The sequence below is a fragment of the Argiope bruennichi genome, chromosome 2, assembly GCF_947563725.1.
Source record: "Argiope bruennichi chromosome 2, qqArgBrue1.1, whole genome shotgun sequence".
In the NCBI taxonomy this organism is placed as follows: domain Eukaryota; kingdom Metazoa; phylum Arthropoda; class Arachnida; order Araneae; family Araneidae; genus Argiope; species Argiope bruennichi.
Window position 1 is genome coordinate 119,820,617 of NC_079152.1, and position 21,163 is coordinate 119,841,779.

At 28.5% G+C, this 21,163-nt stretch overlaps 1 protein-coding gene across 2 annotated transcripts in view; it reads right to left on the reverse strand.

Moving 5' to 3' along the window:
* LOC129961563 (protein sax-3-like) overlaps nt 1–21,163 on the reverse strand; it is a 181,510-nt gene that overhangs the window by 80,052 nt on the left and 80,295 nt on the right. For both annotated transcript variants that reach the window (XM_056075053.1, XM_056075052.1), the window contains exons 3-4: nt 5,415–5,696; nt 4,020–4,158 (exon numbers count right to left, since the gene is read on the reverse strand). In XM_056075053.1, the coding sequence (XP_055931028.1) occupies nt 4,020–4,158; nt 5,415–5,696 (421 nt within the window). The remainder of the gene's footprint in view (nt 1–4,019; nt 4,159–5,414; nt 5,697–21,163) is intronic.

The window sequence follows — 21,163 nt, forward strand, 5'->3', positions numbered from 1 at the left end:
TTTTTGAATTATTGCATTTACATGAATATGAAAACCGAAACAGACAGACGGTCAGCCCTTAGAAGGATTTGGTCCGAAACTTGCACTTTAAGAGGTAAATCTGTGTATGAAATTTTGTCAATCTAACTCTCTCTGATTTGGCGTTATCATGTTAATTTGTATTTCAATACCAGACAAACAGACTTCTGTTGAGGATTTCCTTCAAACTTTGATAAAAAAAAAAAAAATCCAATTTTTGTGTTAAGTACACATATTATTTATTCGTTTAGCTGAAAGCTTTTCTGAGTTATCTTGTTCACAGACAAATAGACATAATTATGAGCAGATTAGATGGTACCCTCGAAACTTTCTCGCATATTTTCCAATAAAGGTTTTATCCCCCACCTCCCGCATAATTGTGAATCCTGGATGAGGCCACGAATGCCTTCCATGTTACGAAATTTCCGGGGTTCGTTTGGATAGTGGGAGTTATATGGTGTGGAGAACACTCAATCAGCAGTAGAAAATAAAACAACGACGTTTATTTACACGAAGACACACCGGACAGCACAAAGACGACAACTATATACAGCACAGAAGACGATTATCTTCAGCCGAGACGTGCAGCATACAACAGTATACACAGCAGCATACAACAGTATACACAGCAGCGTACAACAGTATACACAGCAGCTCTACTCCGTCGCTGCTCCGCTAGTTCCTAGGAGACGAGTTCTTGACCGTCGCTGCTTCCGACTACTCTTCGACTCCACTGGTCCACGACTCAATTCCCCTCGGTTCACCACTACGACGACTCCACTGGTCCACGACCACTCTTCTCCGTCGCTTCCGACTACTCAATTCATCACTCGACTCACCACTGCCCGACAGCTGCGGGTGCTTCCTTTTATAGGTCTCAGGAGGCGGGGTTAGAAGCCTCTCGACCAATCAGGAACGTTCGAGGCGTAACTCCGTTCCTACTGGACGGATCTGGAAAATTCTCGATGTTTCGGTTATAATCTACTTTGGCGACAAAGTCGCCAAATTCGTCGCCAAGCTCCGGGACCTCCTATGGAACCAACTATGCTGGGAAGCAGCATCACAGGTTCGTAACAAAAAAAAACTTTCTCGCATATTTTCCAATAAAGGTTTTATCCCCCTCTCCCGCATAAATTGTGAATCCTGGATAAGGCCACGAATGCCTTCCATTACTGGATATCGATCTTTGGCTTGAATCTAGCAATCTTAACTGAATATATCGTTCGAAAGTGTATTTTGAGTAGCTTTTTCACAAACAAATGGAATCAAAATTTGACAAGGAACTACAGTTGCAGTCCCAAGACCACGTACCGAATTCCATTGTCTTAAGTGACTGTATTTATGAGTTATTGAGTTTACATATATGCGAAACTACAAAACAATAGATGACCAACCTCTTGACGAATTTGATTGGAAATTTTATTAGAATCTACGTTTTAGATGCTAAACTTGTGTATACATTTTTTTCTATTTAGCTCTATGCGTTTTTTCATTATCGAATTCATTTAGACATGAACAGACAACTAGACAGACTTCCTTTAGATGGAACATGTTCAAAATTTGATAGAATTTCACAAATTCCTTCTATTATTTCTACACCTAGCATTTTTGATTGATTCAAAAATTGGTCCTAGAGCAACAACTGTAATCATAAGATCACATACCAAATTTTATTCAAGTCAAAAAGTTTTTGAGTTACTGCATTTACTTGTATGAAAAAATACAGAGTCACAAACAGTTTTGACTCCAGATTTGATATGAAACTGAATTAGAGATATACTCAACTTGTGTATCAAATTTTATATCTCGAATTATTTTACGTTTTGTAACTGTCATATTCGGTTGTACTTAGACAAACTCCCTATGATTTCTCATTCAAAATGTGATGAAAACATAGAAATTTGTTATAAAGTCTATATATCAAATTTCTTTCGGTTAATTCAAAACGTTTTTGAGATTTAATGCTCACAGATAGTACTATAGACATACATAATTCGAAAAATGTGTTTTACAGATTCAGGAATATCTGAAACATAGAGATTCATGAAACGTTCAAATTTCAAATTTTCATGTTCAAATTCTTAACAAATGTAATTCTTTCTCTTGATAGATTTCATGTCCGATAAAGTTAAAAATCAACATAAGGCTTATAATACACGTTTAAAGCAGTTAAAAAATATTTTAAGCATATTCTTTTCGATAAAGCACAGATGCGACAAGAAAATAAAAAAAAATCATCGAAATAGGAGGAAAGATTTATTTACAATGTATAATAACCAATGATTAAGGATCAGTATGTAAAAATAATATAAAGATCATCCACACATGCGCCGTGGATAGGTGAAATTTATTCTTAGTGGACGCCGAATATTAAAATAAATATTTCCAAATAAATATAAATATAAAAATAAATAAAATATAAATATAAAATAAATATTTCCAATATATTTTCGAAATTAAAATACTAAGTGGCATGTACTTTAATTCATTTTTATTATTTATCATACGTAAAATATCCAAAAACTTACATATTCTCGGTTCTCGTTACAAGTATTTTGTTAAAAGTTCACATGTCATATGGAAACTGTTAATTAAAAGACAATTATTCAACAAGACGCCTGTTTATGGAGTCCTAAATAGTATTTGTGATTATGCGAAAATGTTGCAATTTGTAGACATAATTCTGCAAGAAATTTTATGAATTCTGAAACAATATGACTGTTGTTTTAAAAACAGCAGCTATTTTTGCCATTGGTACATGCATTTTTGTCTTAATACATACATGTTCAATAGATTATCTAGAGATTACAATTGCAAATCTTCAGAAGATAATTTTACTTATTAAAAGCTAACAGTATTTCTACTCATCAGTAAAGAGCAGAAAATTTTTAAAATCTGTTTTCTTAATCCTTTTTTGGCCGGAGTCCTGGCATAAGGGTAGCGCGCGTCTTCTCCGTGATCTGGGCTTCCTGGGTTCGAGTCCCGGTTCGGGCGTGGTTGTTCTTCAGCTGTTCTATCTGTGAGATGTGTTAATGTGCCCCCCCCCGTAAAAAGGGGTTGTGCAAGCGAATGTGATGCGTGAGTAGCTAAGACGTATTCTTGGCTCTAGTTGGCGCTACTAAAACAAGAGACGCTCCCTTGGCTTAAAATCGCTGACTTCGTCAGCGAGCTTGTCCATGGCAAGTGCCATTATAAACAACAGCAACTTAATTCTGCTTGATGAAATAGAAAGTACGTGATCCTGACGGATGACACATGCTTTTCGTTATCTACCCCAATCATTAGGCACGCACATTTTTCTTACAGACTTTCTGAAAGATTATCCGATTTCTTTTTCTTTCCCCCCCCCATTCTTTGTATTCTGAATTCTAATAAAAAAAATTGCTGAGTCTGTAGTTTTTATTTTTAGAAATAAGAAGGATGCAGATTTTTTTGAGTTCCCGTCTCAATTTTTAAATAAAATCATAAATTTGGAATTTATAAATTGTTGGCTTATACTTTGTATAAGCTCCGGCAGTGTTTTGACACTTGTGGTTTCGTTCTTTCTTGTGAAATAAAGCAAAGTTCTCCATTATTGAGTTTATTGGATTTCACATGATCGGAGGAATTTTCTGAGCTAGTGCATTTTCAAAGCATCAAAATCGCATTGTATAACTATTATGATTCTTTTTTAAATTCTTAATTTAGAATAGTTAATATATTCCATAATTCATAATTATAAATATCATGGAATCTTTTCTCAACTTTTTCTCAAATTCGCTGTGAATTTGGCACAATGTTGTACCTGAATTGATTAAGTCAACATTTAATTAAAATTAATTGATAATTTTACACTTAATTTATAACATTAAAATATTACAATAGTATATAATCTTGTAAAATATTGTACAAAATTCTGTACACTATTGTTCAAAATTCTGAAGGGTTAATAAAAAAATCTATCTTTACAATATAAATGAAATTAAGTTGAATAAAAGTACTCAACAAAGGCAGATCTTTACCTTCCCACAGGCATTTTTCCATCTTGCCTTCTCCAGGTAATTGTGGGTAGGGGATCTCCTCCCACCTTGCACTCGAATTGGACATCCTCGTCTGCCAATACTGTCACGTGATCAGGCTCTCGAACAAAGAAGGGTTTTACTGAAAACGAAAAATAGCGATTTCAAATAAATAGTATTATTTTAAGCCTATCAAATTTTGGGTTAAATGGAATATGTGAGAGCAATGTTGCGATTATTGTTGCGTGACATTATTAACATTGTTACAGAAATGGAATCTGCAAGGAAAAGAAATATCGTCTGATGAAATTACCAAATAATTTTACACAATTATTTTTCTACTGTAGCACTTTATATTTTCTTGTTATACAATGAATAAGAGTTGGGTCTTGTTTGCTATTTTGTATTAAATTAAGTGGGTTTAATCTTCTGGGTAAATTTTATTCAAACAGATTCAAAACTAATTAATATTCTCTGTATGACATTCCCAAACATAATAAATTGCAATTTCAAAAAAAAAAAAAATCCCAATTTTAACAAAATATTTTATATTATTTTTTATCATTATTCTATCAAAGAATTCTACATTTTCTAACGTATACTATGAATAAAAATTAGAAATATGCTATTATGTTTTATCATTACTACTCAGCTGGCTATCATTTTATTGAAACAGTTTAAAAACTGAATATCATTTTCATTCTCACCGAAATACCAATTGCATATACATTTCAAATAAAATTCGACCTTACGAACTTATTTATCAAATGCTGTTATTATTATTTTTTTATTCTATTTCAACCCTAGAATGCATGACTTTTTTATTAATTTTTTAAAGAAAAAAATATACTTGTTTTGAATAGCTGAATATAATTTAGCAAAATTATTTTTAAAACAATATTTCTTTGCTGGAAATTCAAAAAAAAAATGTTAATGAACCAAATAGCTGCATTTTGAATTAAACAATATACCAGTGACAGAAATCACTTTATAATAATTCTACAATAAAAAAAATGTCTTTTTTACCAATATATATTTATAGTGCAAAAAATATTTTGATAATATTCTTAACTGTAAAATTATTCATTCATATTGATATTTGTATAAGTCTCTAATTTAAATCTAATCCTTGCATTTCCATTGCCGTATATCGGTCTTTTATACAAATGTTCATCAAAAAGGATTTAAGAAAGGATTTCCATATATTCATTGTCGTCTTCTGGAACAGTCATATATAGCTTATAAATGGAAATAAAAATGTGCACCCAAATGGCTACACAATGCACTGTATGGTTAATATTCGATATTTTTTTTATTGTTATGGCCTATATATAAACTAAAACCATGCGGTTATTTTGCAACAAACAGATCAGAGACAATACAATAAACTATGCTCACCATGCACTGTCATGATGGCTGGGGTAGACTCTCTTATTCCTGCCATATTCTCAGCTACACACCTGTAGTGTCCTTCATCCGACTGCCGGACATCGTTGATGACGAGGTTTCCCGGACTTACAATACGGAACCTGCCTTTGTTGGTGTTGACATATTCTCCATCTTTCCTCCACCGCACTGTTGGTTCTGGGTGACCCTTCGGTGGAACACATTCCAGGACTGTAGATTCGCCCATTGCAGCCTGGACGGGCTTTGGACTTAACCGAAATTCCTCACGAAGAACTATTTTTAAAAAATTAGGTGTTTATAAAATGCATTAATATTAAAAAGTATGAATATTATATTTCATAGTGCATTACACTTTAACATTTAGTGCGAATGCCTTTAAAGAATATACCATTTTTTTTTTTTGTAAAAAGTAATACGTAAGAACTGAAAATCCATCAGATTTTTGACAATACATGATATATAAGGATTCTAAAATTTCTGTGGGTATTTATAAATGCCTAATAAAAAGTGTAGACAGTAATTTTCACAAAATCACTTACTTAATTTGGTGTCATATTATTTTAATAAATGCAATTTTAAAGATTTTTTTCCAAATAGGACATATTAAAAGAAACCGAGACTCGGTTACAGTCATATACAATCTAGTCCAAGCAATCCCTTATATTTCCATGCTGTAGTGATGGGTAGTTCAGAAATAGATAATCATAATATGGGAAAGTGGTAAAAGTGATTTGTACAAATTGAAAATCCATCAGATATGTTTGACAATACAGGATTTATTAGACTCAAAAATTTCTATGGGTACTTATTAATACCAACTAAAAATGTATACAATAATTTTCAAGAAATCATTTACTTAATTTGCTGTGATATTATTTTAATGAAGCTAATGCAATTTTAAAGATATTTTTTTTATAGGACGCATCGAAACAAAATCCAATTTCGACTTTAGTTATATACTATCTGGTCCTGGCAATCCTCTATCTTTCCATGCTTCAGAGATGGATAGACATAATATGGGAAAGTAGTAAAAGGGATCTGTACAAACTGAAAATCCATCAGTACACATGTCTGATGGATTTGCTTTTGAGTGCAGGTTTGCGTTTGACAATACATGATTTGTTATGACTCTAAAATTCATACGGGTATTTATAAATATCAAATAAAATGTAGACAATAATTTTCACAAAATGTAGACAGTAATTTTCATAATTTTTTTTGTCATATTATTTTAATAAAGTTAATGCAGTTTAAAAATTTTTTCCAGATAAGACATATGAAAAGAAACTTAAACTCGGCTTTAGTCATATATATTCTAGCCCAGATAAGCCCTTATATTTCCATGCTTTAGAAATTGATAAACACATTCTGGAAAAGTATTTTTTAATTTAAATAATTTTAGTCATATCATTTTTTAAAAAAAATTTATTTTAGTCATATGCATTCTGGTTTAAACAATCCCTTATCTTTCTATGCTTCCGAGATGGCTAGTCGTAATGTGGGAAAATATTTTTTTTAAGTTAAATAAGTTTAGTCATATTATTTAATTTTAGTCTTATGCATTCCGGTTTAGACAATCCTTTATATTTCCATGCTTCAGAGATGAATAGCTCAGAGATAGATAGTCATAATATGGGAAAGCATTTTTTTAAAAATTTAAATAATAAAAATGATTATAACATGCATAGGAACTATGTGGCAACTGGAAACAAAATGGATTTCGAATTCCGTTGAATATTTCATCGTTCTTCAAAATTTAAATCCATCAATGGCTAAACATTCTTCCTCTGATATAGCATAAAAGTTAGAAGAAGGAACGCCAATTTTCACGTTGCTCTCTTCATATAACAATTGTTCAAAATTTTGAAACCCAACCAGCCTTTTTGTAATTTGAAAACAGGTCGTTAATCTAAGTAATTGAATTAAACTAAATGTGGCGATTGAATGCATAGAATTTTAGAGTACTTTACCTTGTACTGTTTGATATTAAAACTTTTAAAGGAAATTGTTTTCTTGCAGCAGAACACAAATTTCACTTATTTGTTCATTTTGTTTTATTAATTTGAATTATTTCCCATGGACGCTAACGAAGATTGTATCAGATTTTACCAGTAATTGGAGCCTTTGTAATCAAGCTTGAAATATTTTGAGCCTCAGAAATGAGACTCGTATGGAAATGAAGGTAGTGAATAATTAATAATGGGTTCTGCATGAAATTGGTATACTAACTTGGTATATGAAAATATCGGGCCACTGATTCCATAATTAATCATGATATTAAATGATAAATGAAATGGATTACCTGATCTAATTAAAATTATAATCATTCATAGCCATTTTAACATGTATTGTTGTAAATAATCAGTAAATTGATTCAAAATTCAGTTTAACATCTATATTTATATGTATTCGAAACATACGGAAAATTATTCTAAGGAAATCTATCTCAAGACACGCCTCTTTCCCTAATGTAAATATTGGAACATTTAGTTATTTTTTTTTATTATTATAAATGTTTGCATTTTTACTTTTGAAAAGATATTCCTGGTTAATGCATTTTATATTTTTTTTCATTTGTTAACAATTTCGTATAAAGTGATGCAGAAATACATGCAAAGGCAGGTATATATACTGCCAAAATTTTTTAATTTGTGTCGTGATTTCTTTTAAACCTAAACGCAGATTTTGAAATAAGTTCAATGCTTAATTATAGCTGAAGATAGTGTTTCTGTTAATCAAATTCAATTATGACATTCTGAATGCACTTTAAAAAATGTTAAACGTTCACGTATTATTACAATAGTTCCTTTTTTTAGATGTATTTAATTTTCATATGGCAATTTCGATAAACTTAGCAAAGCATATTCCTATAAATAAGAATTGACTAACATTTAAAACTCATTTGAAGAGTTATTCTTTGATATATTTAGTTTCCAATAATGAACTTTCTTCAATATTTGCCGAGATACTTTGTAGTATTCACAATATCACTGTTTAAAAATCTTATTTTTAGTAGAATCTTCTTAATATACTGATGCGTTTTCATCTAGTATATGATTTTATAAAAAGCTGAAGATATTTATCATGGAATATTGTTAGAAAATTCAAAAAACAATTTCACATTTTTCTTTTGTTTAAAGGAATACAAAATTTAAAGTAAAAATCATAAAAAACGCACAAAAGAAATATAAATGTTTCCAGAATTTGTAAATATAATAATAATGAATAGTATTAAAATAAATAAAATATATGTCAGAGTTTTCTGTTTTTGTATAAGAACTCTAAATATCTTTTATTTATGTTTATGTTTCTTGATTTTCATAGCAAATATATCTTATTATGAACTTCAAAAATTTTCTTTTGGTGCATTTAGAAAACATGTCTTATTTAAGCTTCACAATAACAATTATACTTGCTTAAAGTCACTAATCTAAGAAAAATAATAAAAAAATAAAATGCAAGTCCAAAAATTTATTTTTTTCAAATTGAATGTCCTTTATATATATATATATATATATATATATATATATATATATATATATATAATTTATTAATGAATAATTTTCTTTACTAAAATACATATTATAGCTTGACTTTTAAATCAAAATCATTTTTTTAATTCCAAGAGTAATTTTTTCGTTGTTAATTTTCAGTTTTCTCATATTTATTTGCATCTATGTATTCTTTTTTTTTCCTTCCGTTAAATTTAATTATCGTCTGCTTTAACTATGAAAAACATATGTTTAAAATTCTGATCTGTTGTTTAACTTTCGAAGTGGCAACAATCATTTAGATGCAGTTTATTCTTTTACCATTTACATCTTAAAGAGCCTTTTTTTAAAGCCCCTATTTTGTGATTAAATGTATCTTAAGCAAGTTTCATTCTTAACATATTCTATAAGTCTAAATTAAAACGATTCTACTGATGTTTTAATGAAATGGTTATTATTGTTTATATTAAAAAAAGGATGAAACCTTGTCTTGCTTTAGTTTTATTGAACGAACAAGCCAATTGATGGATATAAAAGTTCCTTTAGTTTTGAATTATGATTCTTGATATGTTTTTAACCTTCTTAGTAATCCACTAAATCAATTTGGGATCAACATAGCATATAGTTTTCGAATACAAATGCTAATGCATTTACTTTTATTTTTAAAAGAAAACGTTAAAATTCCTCTAAATCTCTATTTTTCAAAAGCAGAAAGAAAGCAAACGAAAATATTTTTTAAAAAACCCTATTAAGGTGCTTATCCATGAATATCAGTTTCCATAAAAAAATATTTAAATAATATTAAAACAAATTTCGATTTTTTTTTCCATTTTTTACAAGCAAGTTGAAAAAAAGAACAAAAAATGCTAAGCAAATATAAAAAAAAAAAATCATAAAAGGCCGAAACTGAAAAATCATGTGCTGCGGATTTCCACCGATAAACTTGCTTAATATTAAAAAGGAGACCACTTTTTAGGCGTTAAAGTTGTTCTAAATTTCTGTTTTCCAATAGAAGAAAAAAAACCCTATTAAGGGGCTTTTCTATTAACCTCCACTTCCATAACAAAATATTTAAATAATATTAAAACAAGCTTCGATGTTTTTCCTTTTATTCCACAAGCAATTAATATGAATACAACAACATAAAGTGTTGAGAAATAACAAAAAAAATCTATATCTATACATATATATCTATAAAGAATTCAAACTGAAAAATCGTTTGCTGTTAAATTTCCACCGATAAACTTGCCTAATATTAAAAAGAAGACAATTTTTTAATCGAAATTTCCTTTTTTTAAACCTCAATGATTAATATGTCGAAACTTTAATAATTTATTTTTCAGGTTTAGTTTGCAGATGCAAATTCGCAAAATTTTGATGCCTTGAACTGTTTTTCGTTTGGGCTCAGGTGGAACTTTTCCAAATGAAATATCAAGAAGGGATAAAATATATCTGCAATATTACGGCGGAGGAAATAATTTAATGCCAGGAAACGCTCTTGTTTAATGGCATTAGTAGATTTATCTCGAGAAAGCTCTTAATTTATGATATTAGCTTTAAACAGGCTTAAGAATGTTATTAATTAACGCCATTTTCGTGGAATTTCTGGAATTCTCTAGAAATATTAATGATAGTTTTCTCGAATTAATCTTCCAAGATATTTTATTATTGATTCTATATACATTATACTGCTTTTTTAATATTAGGTAATAAACCAAATTCCTCTAAAACACCATTTTTTGTCAAATTATTCTTATATATTTGTTTATCAAGAAAGAAATACTTTTAATAGTGTTCAGTTGTAATTAGAATTAAATAACTTTTTGCAATTTTCTGGTGTTTTAAAAATTTATTTCACTTGCATCCTTTCTTTCTGTTTTTGGGATTTACAACGAAATAGTTAATTCAAATGATGATAAAATTGTATGAAAAGCAAAATAGTGTGTGTCATCTAATAAACCACTGCTTGTCTTAGGCTAATTTTGAAATTACAGCAAAATGAGAAATGAATTTCAAAATATGTAAAATTCAAATGGTGCATTTGACTTGTAACATGAATAAGAATTTCGTTGTCATTGAATTTGATGAACTCTATACTATCTAACTACCACAAATGGCCGTAAACTTAATTCTACAAATAATAATTATCAGTATATTTTTGCAAGAAAAGGAAATATATATTTTTATGTTTAAACTCCGCCGAAAGTTTGCCACCTGAAGAAAAAAACATTTTTTTGTTGTTGTTTTTAACAAAAATATGCATTTTTATTCGCACTAATTTCGAATGACAATGGTAAAATTTAGAAAAGAAATAATAATATATAAAAACATCAGCTCGATGGCAAATATTTTTGAATATTAGAAATATGGAAAAATAAAATTATCGGGATTATTAATGTTCGACTTCTTTAGTTACCAAAAAATTCCATAAAGAAGTCACGAGTATTGGAAGTGTAACTGACGAGTACTGAAAATGGGCAACACTCGAACGTCCATCCTAGATGTAGCACCTTCGGACTACCGCTTGCTTGGATTCTTCAGAGATATATTTGGACCAGATGGTTTTTTATAAGATGAAAAACCAGAAAAATTTGTGTGTAATTTTTTTGCATTCGTTCGATATTTATTTGCCGAGCTGGAATAAAAGTCTATTGCCGTAATTACATAGATGTTAACGAATAATAAATAGAAAAATAAAATTGGTGTCAAAATGGTAAAAATTATGTTAGAAATGAAGTTTTAAAAATGCCTCGTTTACTTTAGCCTAACCTCATAAAAATATTTTTATTGATGTTTTTTTTTTAATTTTTGATATATTTTAATCAGAATCCACATTGCTCCTCAGGTAATTTTATTTCTTGGTATCCTAATTCTTTTAAGTGACCAAATTTATAAACAAGTGCATATTATTTAAGAAATTTTTATTTACAATGAAATAATAACCAGCTTTAGTATAAATATAAATTTCTTGTTTCTGAAATGCGCATCTTCTTTATGCATTGCATCAGAAAATTAAAAAAAGAATCCATTAAAATTCGCCCATTTTAATAAAAAAATATTACCAGCAAAAAAGACCCAGAGTCGATGAGCACCAGAAAATATGATTACATATATTTATATGTTATGATTTATCTTTTGTGGACTGAAATTCGATTAACCTCGTTTTTTTTAACGTCATCTATTTAAAAGTTTTTGGAGTTCTTATTATTATGCTATTTGCAAAATAGATAAAAAATGAACGGTGCAGCCATTTTTCAAATTAAATACAGTGATTTGAACTGTTTTCATTGTAAACACGTTTCAAAGTTTAAAGGGAAATATTAATACTACAAATTCTTAAAAAGAAAAAAAAATTATTTTCATTCAATATAATAGAACTCAACGCTTTTGATAGAAAGTACTCTGCTTCTGCATAATAGTCTGGTGCTAAATTTTGTCTAACAGCATTCACATATAATAGCTAAATTTTGATTAATAAATTAAGTCCAACAAAAATCTATTTTAGTCCTATGCAACAAAAAAGAAGAAAAAATATAGATTGAAGGAGTAAGACACTAGAGAAAATATTTTTTGACAATACTTTAAACAATTTTTGAAGATTTTGAATAATTTGAATTAGAATTTGTAAATGAAATTTAATTTTAGATATAGAAAATGACTGTAAGACCTTAAAATAAGCTAAATATTTTGTTGTATGAAATTTCAACTAACTAAATCTTAGAGAACTAATCGCAATGGGCTAATTTGGCGTGTTACATATTTTAAATCCATTTTTTTGGAAAGGTAATTTCCGAATGTAATTATATAAGCAAAATAAAAAAGATAAATATTTTCAATTACATTTTTTTCAGTTTTATCTCATTAAGCCTGATTTATATATCTCCCAAGGGATTTTTTTTTTGTTCATATATTTTTGATTGAAAAAAAGGGTCTGCAAATCAATAAACGTAAAATCAAAAGCAAATAGGGAATGTATTTTTATTCTCAATTTATTTGGTACAATTACTGAGCTCTTTTATAAGCTTTGTTCTATTTTATGTCAAAAAAGGATAAAAATTGATTTTTATTTAAGATGATTTCTGAAAAAGTTATACATTGCGAAAGGTTTTTAAAAATAAATTGAATAAAAATGTAATTCTTAACTCTTGCTTTTTGCTTCATAAAACTGTCTAAATATAGAAACATTTTCTTTTAGAAATATTTTAAATGAAAGTAAATAAAAAAGGTTTTTTTTAAAAATAATGTTTACTTAATTTTTTTTTCTATCACAAATTGAAGATAAGATCTTTTCAATGAATCGGATTTCAAGGGCTTTCTTTTTTCTTGATGTTGTTGTGTTGTGACTTATGGCACTTGGATAAATTTTATCTGTGAATGTAGTTACCTTTTAGATGTAATTTTCATAATCATGTTTAATGTAATCACTTCATGTAAATTAAAAAATAAAACACATAAAAAGAGTAACTGTTTATGTTATTTATAATCTAATTTCACGTTCTCATTCGTTATGCTGTGTTATGACTTTCTTTCAACTTTCCCATGCAATAAACAAAAATATTTTTTGGAAAAATATTCGATTTCCTGCTTCCCCCCCCCATTTTTTTCCTTGGAATTGTGTCAATAATTACCTTGTCTTAAACATGACAACTTAAAAATGTAACAAGCTACAATATATGGGTGAAAATTCACACTTGATGTTCACTACAAAATAGTAGATTCAAGTAAACTTTGGGCAAAATTCGTCTAACATTGAATTCGTCTTCGTTGTTTATTCTGTCTGCTCGTGGGCTTGTGTACATAATAGCGCATGATTCAATAAACTATATAAATGAAAGTTTTATCATTGGAAAGTAATAAAGTGATATATTTCAGTAAAATATCGCATGTCACTAATATTTACAGCTCTGGTTTCAGGAATTTATTACTATTTTCTTGAAAATTAATGTTACAGGAAATATATTCTTAGATGGAATCTGATGTATTTAATATCCCATGAGAAAAAACAAAAATACTTTTTCGTACATCTAATCTTATTTGTAATGAATGAAATTCCAAGAATCATATTCATAACTAAAAAATTCCTGGAATTAAAAAAAAGAAAAAAATGAAGCATTTTCATTTCGTATTCTGATTCCATAAATATTTCGCCTGGAAGCTTGAGGAGTATTTTGGTAGAATTTCTTGAAAGATTTATATTATTTACCTTATTTAGAATGTAAATAATTTATATTTTTGATGTTTCTTCTATTCAAATGGGGGAAATGCATGCAAGGACTTGATCAAAAGTTACTTTAAAAAATTGCGAAACTTTTTCTTCAATCATCCAAGATTCTATTTATGTTTTGGCAACAATATTCATGAATATCGCTCTTTCTTCTTAAGAACCTGTCTTTCTGAAATAAGGCAATGAAGGAGAAAAGTGAAAGATGGCAAAAAAATGTACAAGAAGAAAAGTACAATAAAAAGATTAGATTTTGAGGAAAGGAATGGCCCGAGGAAGAGTCCAAACAACACTTTTCACAAAAGAATGTTCAGTGAAAAATTATTTGCTTTGTCATTTCAGTGGACCATAAAACTGTAACAAAAAATACTATCAGACAAAAGATAGAAGAAAAAAATTATTAGAAAGAGAGAAAATAAATAAATGAAATGAGAGAAAAACGAAAAGAAAAAAAATCTTGAAATGAGCATCCTGCAGTTTTTGTCCTGAGGCTGGATAATACTGGATTTCTTCGCACATAAATATTGCTTCAGTAGTAGCTTGAAGCCTTGCAATTGTGGCTGCATTAAATATTGAATGAGGTTTGAAAAATAAAGAGGCTTTCTCATTGGTTTTTGAAACAAAAGTGCTCCCATGCATTTTCTTTCTTCCATAAATGGATTTTATTGCGACAAAGCATTTGAATGTCATGGATAATGAAAAAAAAACGTGAAGAATAAAATTGAAAACCGGATTAAGATTCCTTTTTTTTCACATAAAAAGCATTTGTTTAATGAATAAAAAGAAAGTTAATTATTTTCTAACGGTTTTTTTTAGAAGATACATAAAAAATACTGTTTTTCCCCTTCGTGATTAATCTTGGAATTAAATCTTGATTAAGTTTAAAATAATAGATTTCATTGTAATTAAAAAAAATTATCGCTATTACAGTGTTTTTGATTTTTACTGAAGACAAATGCCATCAGAATATAAAAAAAGTATTAGAAAAAAAAAGTTTTATTTTAAAATCATGTATATTGTTCTGATTCATTATCAGAATCTTTTATCATTCAAATTACTGAAGATGCATTTAATTCATTGTAACAGAAGTTGTTTTTGCCCTTCATACAAAGGAAAATTTAAATAAAGTATTTGAATTTTGTAATAAAATTTTTAATAATAAATAAAGACTCACTCATTTTGATTTTGATTCTGATTATATAAAATTCTAAATTCTGCCTTTCTTGTTATTATTTAGTATTTTTTGCCACGATTTGTTTCAAGAAAACTGTTCTTTGTCATTAATTTCTATAAAAAATTGTTTTATTTTTTGATTTACTTCATTTATGATATTATCTTCATTCTTCTTAAATCTGATTAATAAATCGTAAAAATAATTATATTTCACAGTTTAATTTCGAAGCTTTCTGATCTTAATGCGTTTCTTAAGTATATTCGCATATTTTTTTGCCACGATGCCTCAATTTTTTTTAATTGTGTCGATAATCACTTTGTCTATAAACATAACTTAAAAAGGAAACAAACTAGATGAGTGAAATTTCGCATTTGATGTTTACTCGAAAATAGTAGATTCTTTACACTTAGGGCAAAATTCATCTAACAGAAAGTCCGCTGTTTATTTTGTCCACTCGTGCGCTCGAGGACTAGCTAGCACATGAATCTATAAGCTATATAAATGAAAGTTTTTATTACTAGGAAAGTAGCTCTATATCTTATTTTAGAAAATCCATTATCATCAAGACTATCTGTTGCCTGTCTTTCCCTAAATATTTAAACACAAGTGTTTAAATTATCACAAATTATTTAAATTTGTCAACAAAACTGTTGATTTATATCAAATTTATGCAAACATAGGCTATCCATCTGTCTATCACTGGATTTGGGAATATGGAGGTATGCAAATGAAATTTGGTGAGCTCTTGAAAGCAAACTTTGGAATCTATATCAAATTTTGGCATAAGGCTATTTATGAAAAAAGCATATACTGTATTTTAAAAAGTCGGTCGAATGCCTCTGCCGGCTTTCTAAATTCATAGTACGTAGTAATTTCCAAAATAAAATGACCTGAGCACGAACTGATTTCCTTTAATGCAATTAGAACTTTGTAAACGTATGTCACAGAAAAAAATAATCAAATAAATCATGAAGCTTGTTAATGTCACTATCATAATATTGTAAGTCAAATTCGATAAGAAATTTTTGTTGATGCAAGACACTTGTATAGACAAGCTACATTTGTTCTCAAAATAAACATAAATAATTTTCATAAAATCATTCATAACTAATTTTCGGTACATTGCAATTGTTTCTTAGTAGAATTAATTAAGTAAAACAATCAAATTTCTTTATTCTTATCTCATCCATATCTCTTATTTATTTTATGTGTTATATAATCATTACTATTATACAAACAACTGAGAAGATATTCCCAAAGCAAATGCGATGTCCCTAGGATATCGAATCAATGTTATATAAATATCCTTTACTGATGCAGTCATTAACACAGAAATAAAAATAAGAATATACCATCCATTGGTTGTCCAAATTATGTCAGAACATCGGAGATTTCCAGCATATTTCCAAAGATTTGGAAGAAGGCTTAAAAATAAATGCATCTGTGAAGGAATTGGAACTGTTTATCATTATTTAAAGGAATATTTACTAATCTCGGAACTAAGAAAAAATCTGAAAGTTAAAAGTGATGTCTTAATTACAGTAGTACTGAATTTTAAAACACTAAAAGGCATGATGTTAAAAATTTTCAGTTTTTTTACCAGCTATTTGAAAGTTTTAAAGTATTTGGATTTCTTTCGTTGAAAGAGAATCTGGAGGAATATTGATATTTTTTTAAATGGTGGCCTGCTCCTCGTTTTACAGGATGTAGTGGGAGATCAGGAGGAAGGTCAGAGATTGACCACTTTGTGACCTCGAAGAGGATGACAGTTCGGTGAATCGGCCGGTGTTATGGACGGGTTATGCTGAAGACAGTTGTAGGCCACAACAAATCCTGTTGATACTGCTTCGTTCAGTGGTAGCGGGGTAGTCGGCTGTATATAAAGAGGCATGCAGGCACGCAATTGGTCAAACGCATTTTTCTTAAAGCCTTCTGTAAACGCCTATGTTTGTGAGGGTGCAAAAGTGTTATGATAATGATGGCGACAGTGTATAGTTAAAGACTGAAATTAATTCACATCTCAATAGTCAAAGGAAAAAGTACTGATAATTTGAAAAAAAAAAAAAACTGTTCGATCAGGCTGCAGGGATAGTTCATAACTGACCTTTTTACTCTCTTTTTTTAACTATTTATAAAACTACCAAACAATATACGTATGTTCCACATTGGTAAGAATTGTTCATTTATTGTTTTTGGTATTCAAGAAAAATATGCTTTCATTTTTTTTGTGTGTGTGTTTACATCATTCACTACTTTTTAATTTTCAGTTGTTTCAAATTTATCCTCAGAATAAATCAAGAAAGAAGAAAAATAATGTTCTATTTCCTTTTCAAAATTTATTTTTTACCCTTTTCTCTATTTTAGCTATTACACAGCCTGCTCTATTCTTATCTAATGAATTGAGCTGCACGCCTACATCATTATCAGATCCCCAAATGAAGAGATGTTGATAAATGCGAACGCCGCTGAATGTTATTTTAAGAGACAGTGGACTTCATTAAAGTTAATGGGATGTAAATTAATGCTTTTGCATTATACATATTATTATACATTATACATATCGACAGAGTCATTTTAAGCGATTTAAATTTAAAACGGCTTCTCGTATAGCCAGTACCTACAGTAAAATGACTATGTTGAATTTATTGAGGTATGTTTTAGCGCCCCCCAGCGGCGAAATAAGGAATTTACTAAAATAACACAAAAAATAAAAGAGATCGGTCAAAAAAGTTCACTTAGAAAATGTTTTGTTAGACCATAGCAAACCACAGAAAAAAAAAAGGTTCATGGAATTATGTGTAAAATTTGGAATTATTTACGATTAAAATTATGAACTTTCCGTGACTTGAAATAGGATTTATCCTAAAATTGAAAAATGCATTCTCTCTCCTTATTATCATATAGTTTTCCGAGTTAAGCAACGGAGAAATAAAATTCGAGCAATGAAGAAAGTAAAGAAAAATAATTTTAAAAATTTCTGTGAATACACTTTGGGGGAGTATACCGGAAATTATATTTTTTCCATTTTAGAACGAACATCTTATTCAAGTTACGAAAATATCATAGCTATTTTTACAGATATTTCCTTGAAACTTTTTTTTTGAGTTTTTATGATGGATTGGACTTTTTGGAAAATCTCCTTTGCTTGTTGTTGTTTTTTTGTGTTATTTTTATAACTTCCTTATTTCGTCTCCAGAAGCGCTAAAATCTGCCTCAATAAATTCAGTATAGTCGCTTTGTTATGGGTACACGTTACTTCACTGGCTATGCGAGTTTAAATTTAAAGGGTTTTAAAAGATTTATCGATCGCTCTGTATACATACAATAATAGCGACTTGAATAATAAAATATTAATTAGTTTAATTTCGCTAATACCTGAAGTAAAGAAGAATAATTTTTTCTAGCTCTGTATTTGTAAATGAGAAATGAGGAGCAAAATTGAAGAGGGTACATTTTGCATGTTCCTATTACTAGCTCTATCTAATATCATCTTTTAAGATTTTGAAGCTTATTTTGATTATATAGTATATGAATTTTGTCCAAAATGAATTCTTCCAAAATATATATGAACCAAATATTCACAAATTTATTGCAGACCTCATGCATCTGTATTCGTGTGCAAAATATGAATTATTTTTTACATAACGAAGGGTACAGTTATCTCTTTGCGTAATGCCAAAGTCACGTGACATTTAGGGAAAATATATTTAATTATAGTTTTCGATGGAATACCTACGCGCGTGAAAAAAAAAACCATTATCTAAAAATATATAAAAGTTTCATTTAACAGATTCATTAATATAAAATAATAACTATACTATAAAAATTGTTCATCGTCTGCGATTTTGTTTTTAATTGATTTGGGAAAATCATTTGACTTAATGATTTATAAACCCCATTGACAAAAAAAAAACAACAACATATAGTTCCAAATTATTCTTAATAACACCGTAAGCTCATTTATTTTAAAATTCCTTAATAATTTTTAATCAAAAAGAAATGTGAGATTAAATGACTTAATTACACATTGAGGGTGGCAACTCAGAAGCAAACAATGATATAAAATATCTATAATATTTTCATTTAATATGAATAAAGACACATATAAAAATTATCATTTCTATTTATGGAAACATTGTTTTTAATTAATAAAAATAATTATTTGATTAATTGATGTGAAACCCTTCTTAAGATTTCTTTTATGCATCACAACTTTTGTGCACACAATTTGAAGAAATTCTAGTTCCGAATTCTACAGAGTGCAAAATATTTATTAGTTTTACTTTTATAAACAGATAATAGATCTTTAAACAGTATATCTGGCTTCCTATACACAAATCTGACCATTGTGTCATTAAATGACAACTAACTGATCAATCAATGATAGTGATTTTGAGAAAGAAAAATTGTGTTTTCTAAAACTGGAAACTATATCTTCGTATACGATTAAAAGAGACATTAAAAGCAATTCAAGCATTAAAAAACAGTTGATCTGATTTGTCTGAGTCCTTTTCTTTCATGAAAATGAGATTTTATGAATTTTTTACACTTAAGCTACTTAGCTAAACGCTTTCGGACAATGGATAGCTTCACTTAATGATGTTTTGCCAAACAATTAAAGAAAAAAAAATACTGCATTTTTGCGGTTAGAGTTGATCTAAACGATTTAAACGGTTAGATTAAACGGTTAGATTTAAACTGTTAGAGTTGATCTAATTTTTCCATAAAAAATTATGCGAACTTATATGTATTTATTAAGGTGAATGTGAAAAATAAAAAACGACAGTTTTTTTTCCATCTCATGTATAATTCTATCAATTTGTAGGTGTATGGATACAAATTGATAATCTTTTTCAGACATGTTTATCCGAGAGAATTGCTGTAAAAAATGTTAAAATCCAGAAAACACACAAAATGTCAATTTTATTGTTTCAATTTGTTTGTATTTTTTTTAAACAGCCAAAACTTATTATTTTACTTCTCGACACAGGACATGATAAGTAAAAGGGGAGTTAAAACAATGTTAACATCTAAATAAAAGACTATTAATATGAAGGAAACCTTAATTCTATGGGTTTTGTTAAAAACATTAAAATAAAACCTATAAAATTAACTATTGAAAGGTAATATAGAGTAGGACTGTAATAAATTCTAAATGAATGTTAATTCGGAAAAATATTTTTAATGTAAGAGAAATTTTTGAAATTTCACTTAAATACGTGTTGCACAAAGGGAATATCTGGTAAAATTTCAGTTCTATGTCCCAATGATTTTTTAAAAAATTCAACATGATTATAAAAAAGAAATGTCGAAAATGCCTTAAGTATTTCTCTATTTGACAGCCTTAGAGGATAAAAAAATATCCTATTCTAAAATCTTCCAAAAGCATTCAAGATAGTATTGTAATTGATTTTCAGAAAAAAGTAGCGAAAATTAGATTCGAAGCAAACGATTTATCTCAACTTTTCAGCCTGAATTCATTTTTCGATAGTCGTTATGCCCGAAGTACATCGTTAAATGTTTTTTGAGAATCAGTTGCTGGAAAGTAAGACTTCTTTTTTCAAATTTAATTTTCATCACTTTAAAAAAAAAAAAATTACCATTATAATTCCACTCGAAATTGTAGAATATATCTTTTAGAATTGAATTTTTTTTCCCTATTCGCAAATTCAGACAGAGAGAAATGTATTTACAGACCTTTTTCGATAAAATTTAAAAAATTAAAATTTTAAATTTTTGGGATTAAAATTTTTTTTTCAAAAAAGGTTTGATCTAAAAATTTTAGAAATTACTTCTTTCTACGTAATTTGATTCCGTATATTTCCAAAAATTATATTTTTATATTTTGTAATGT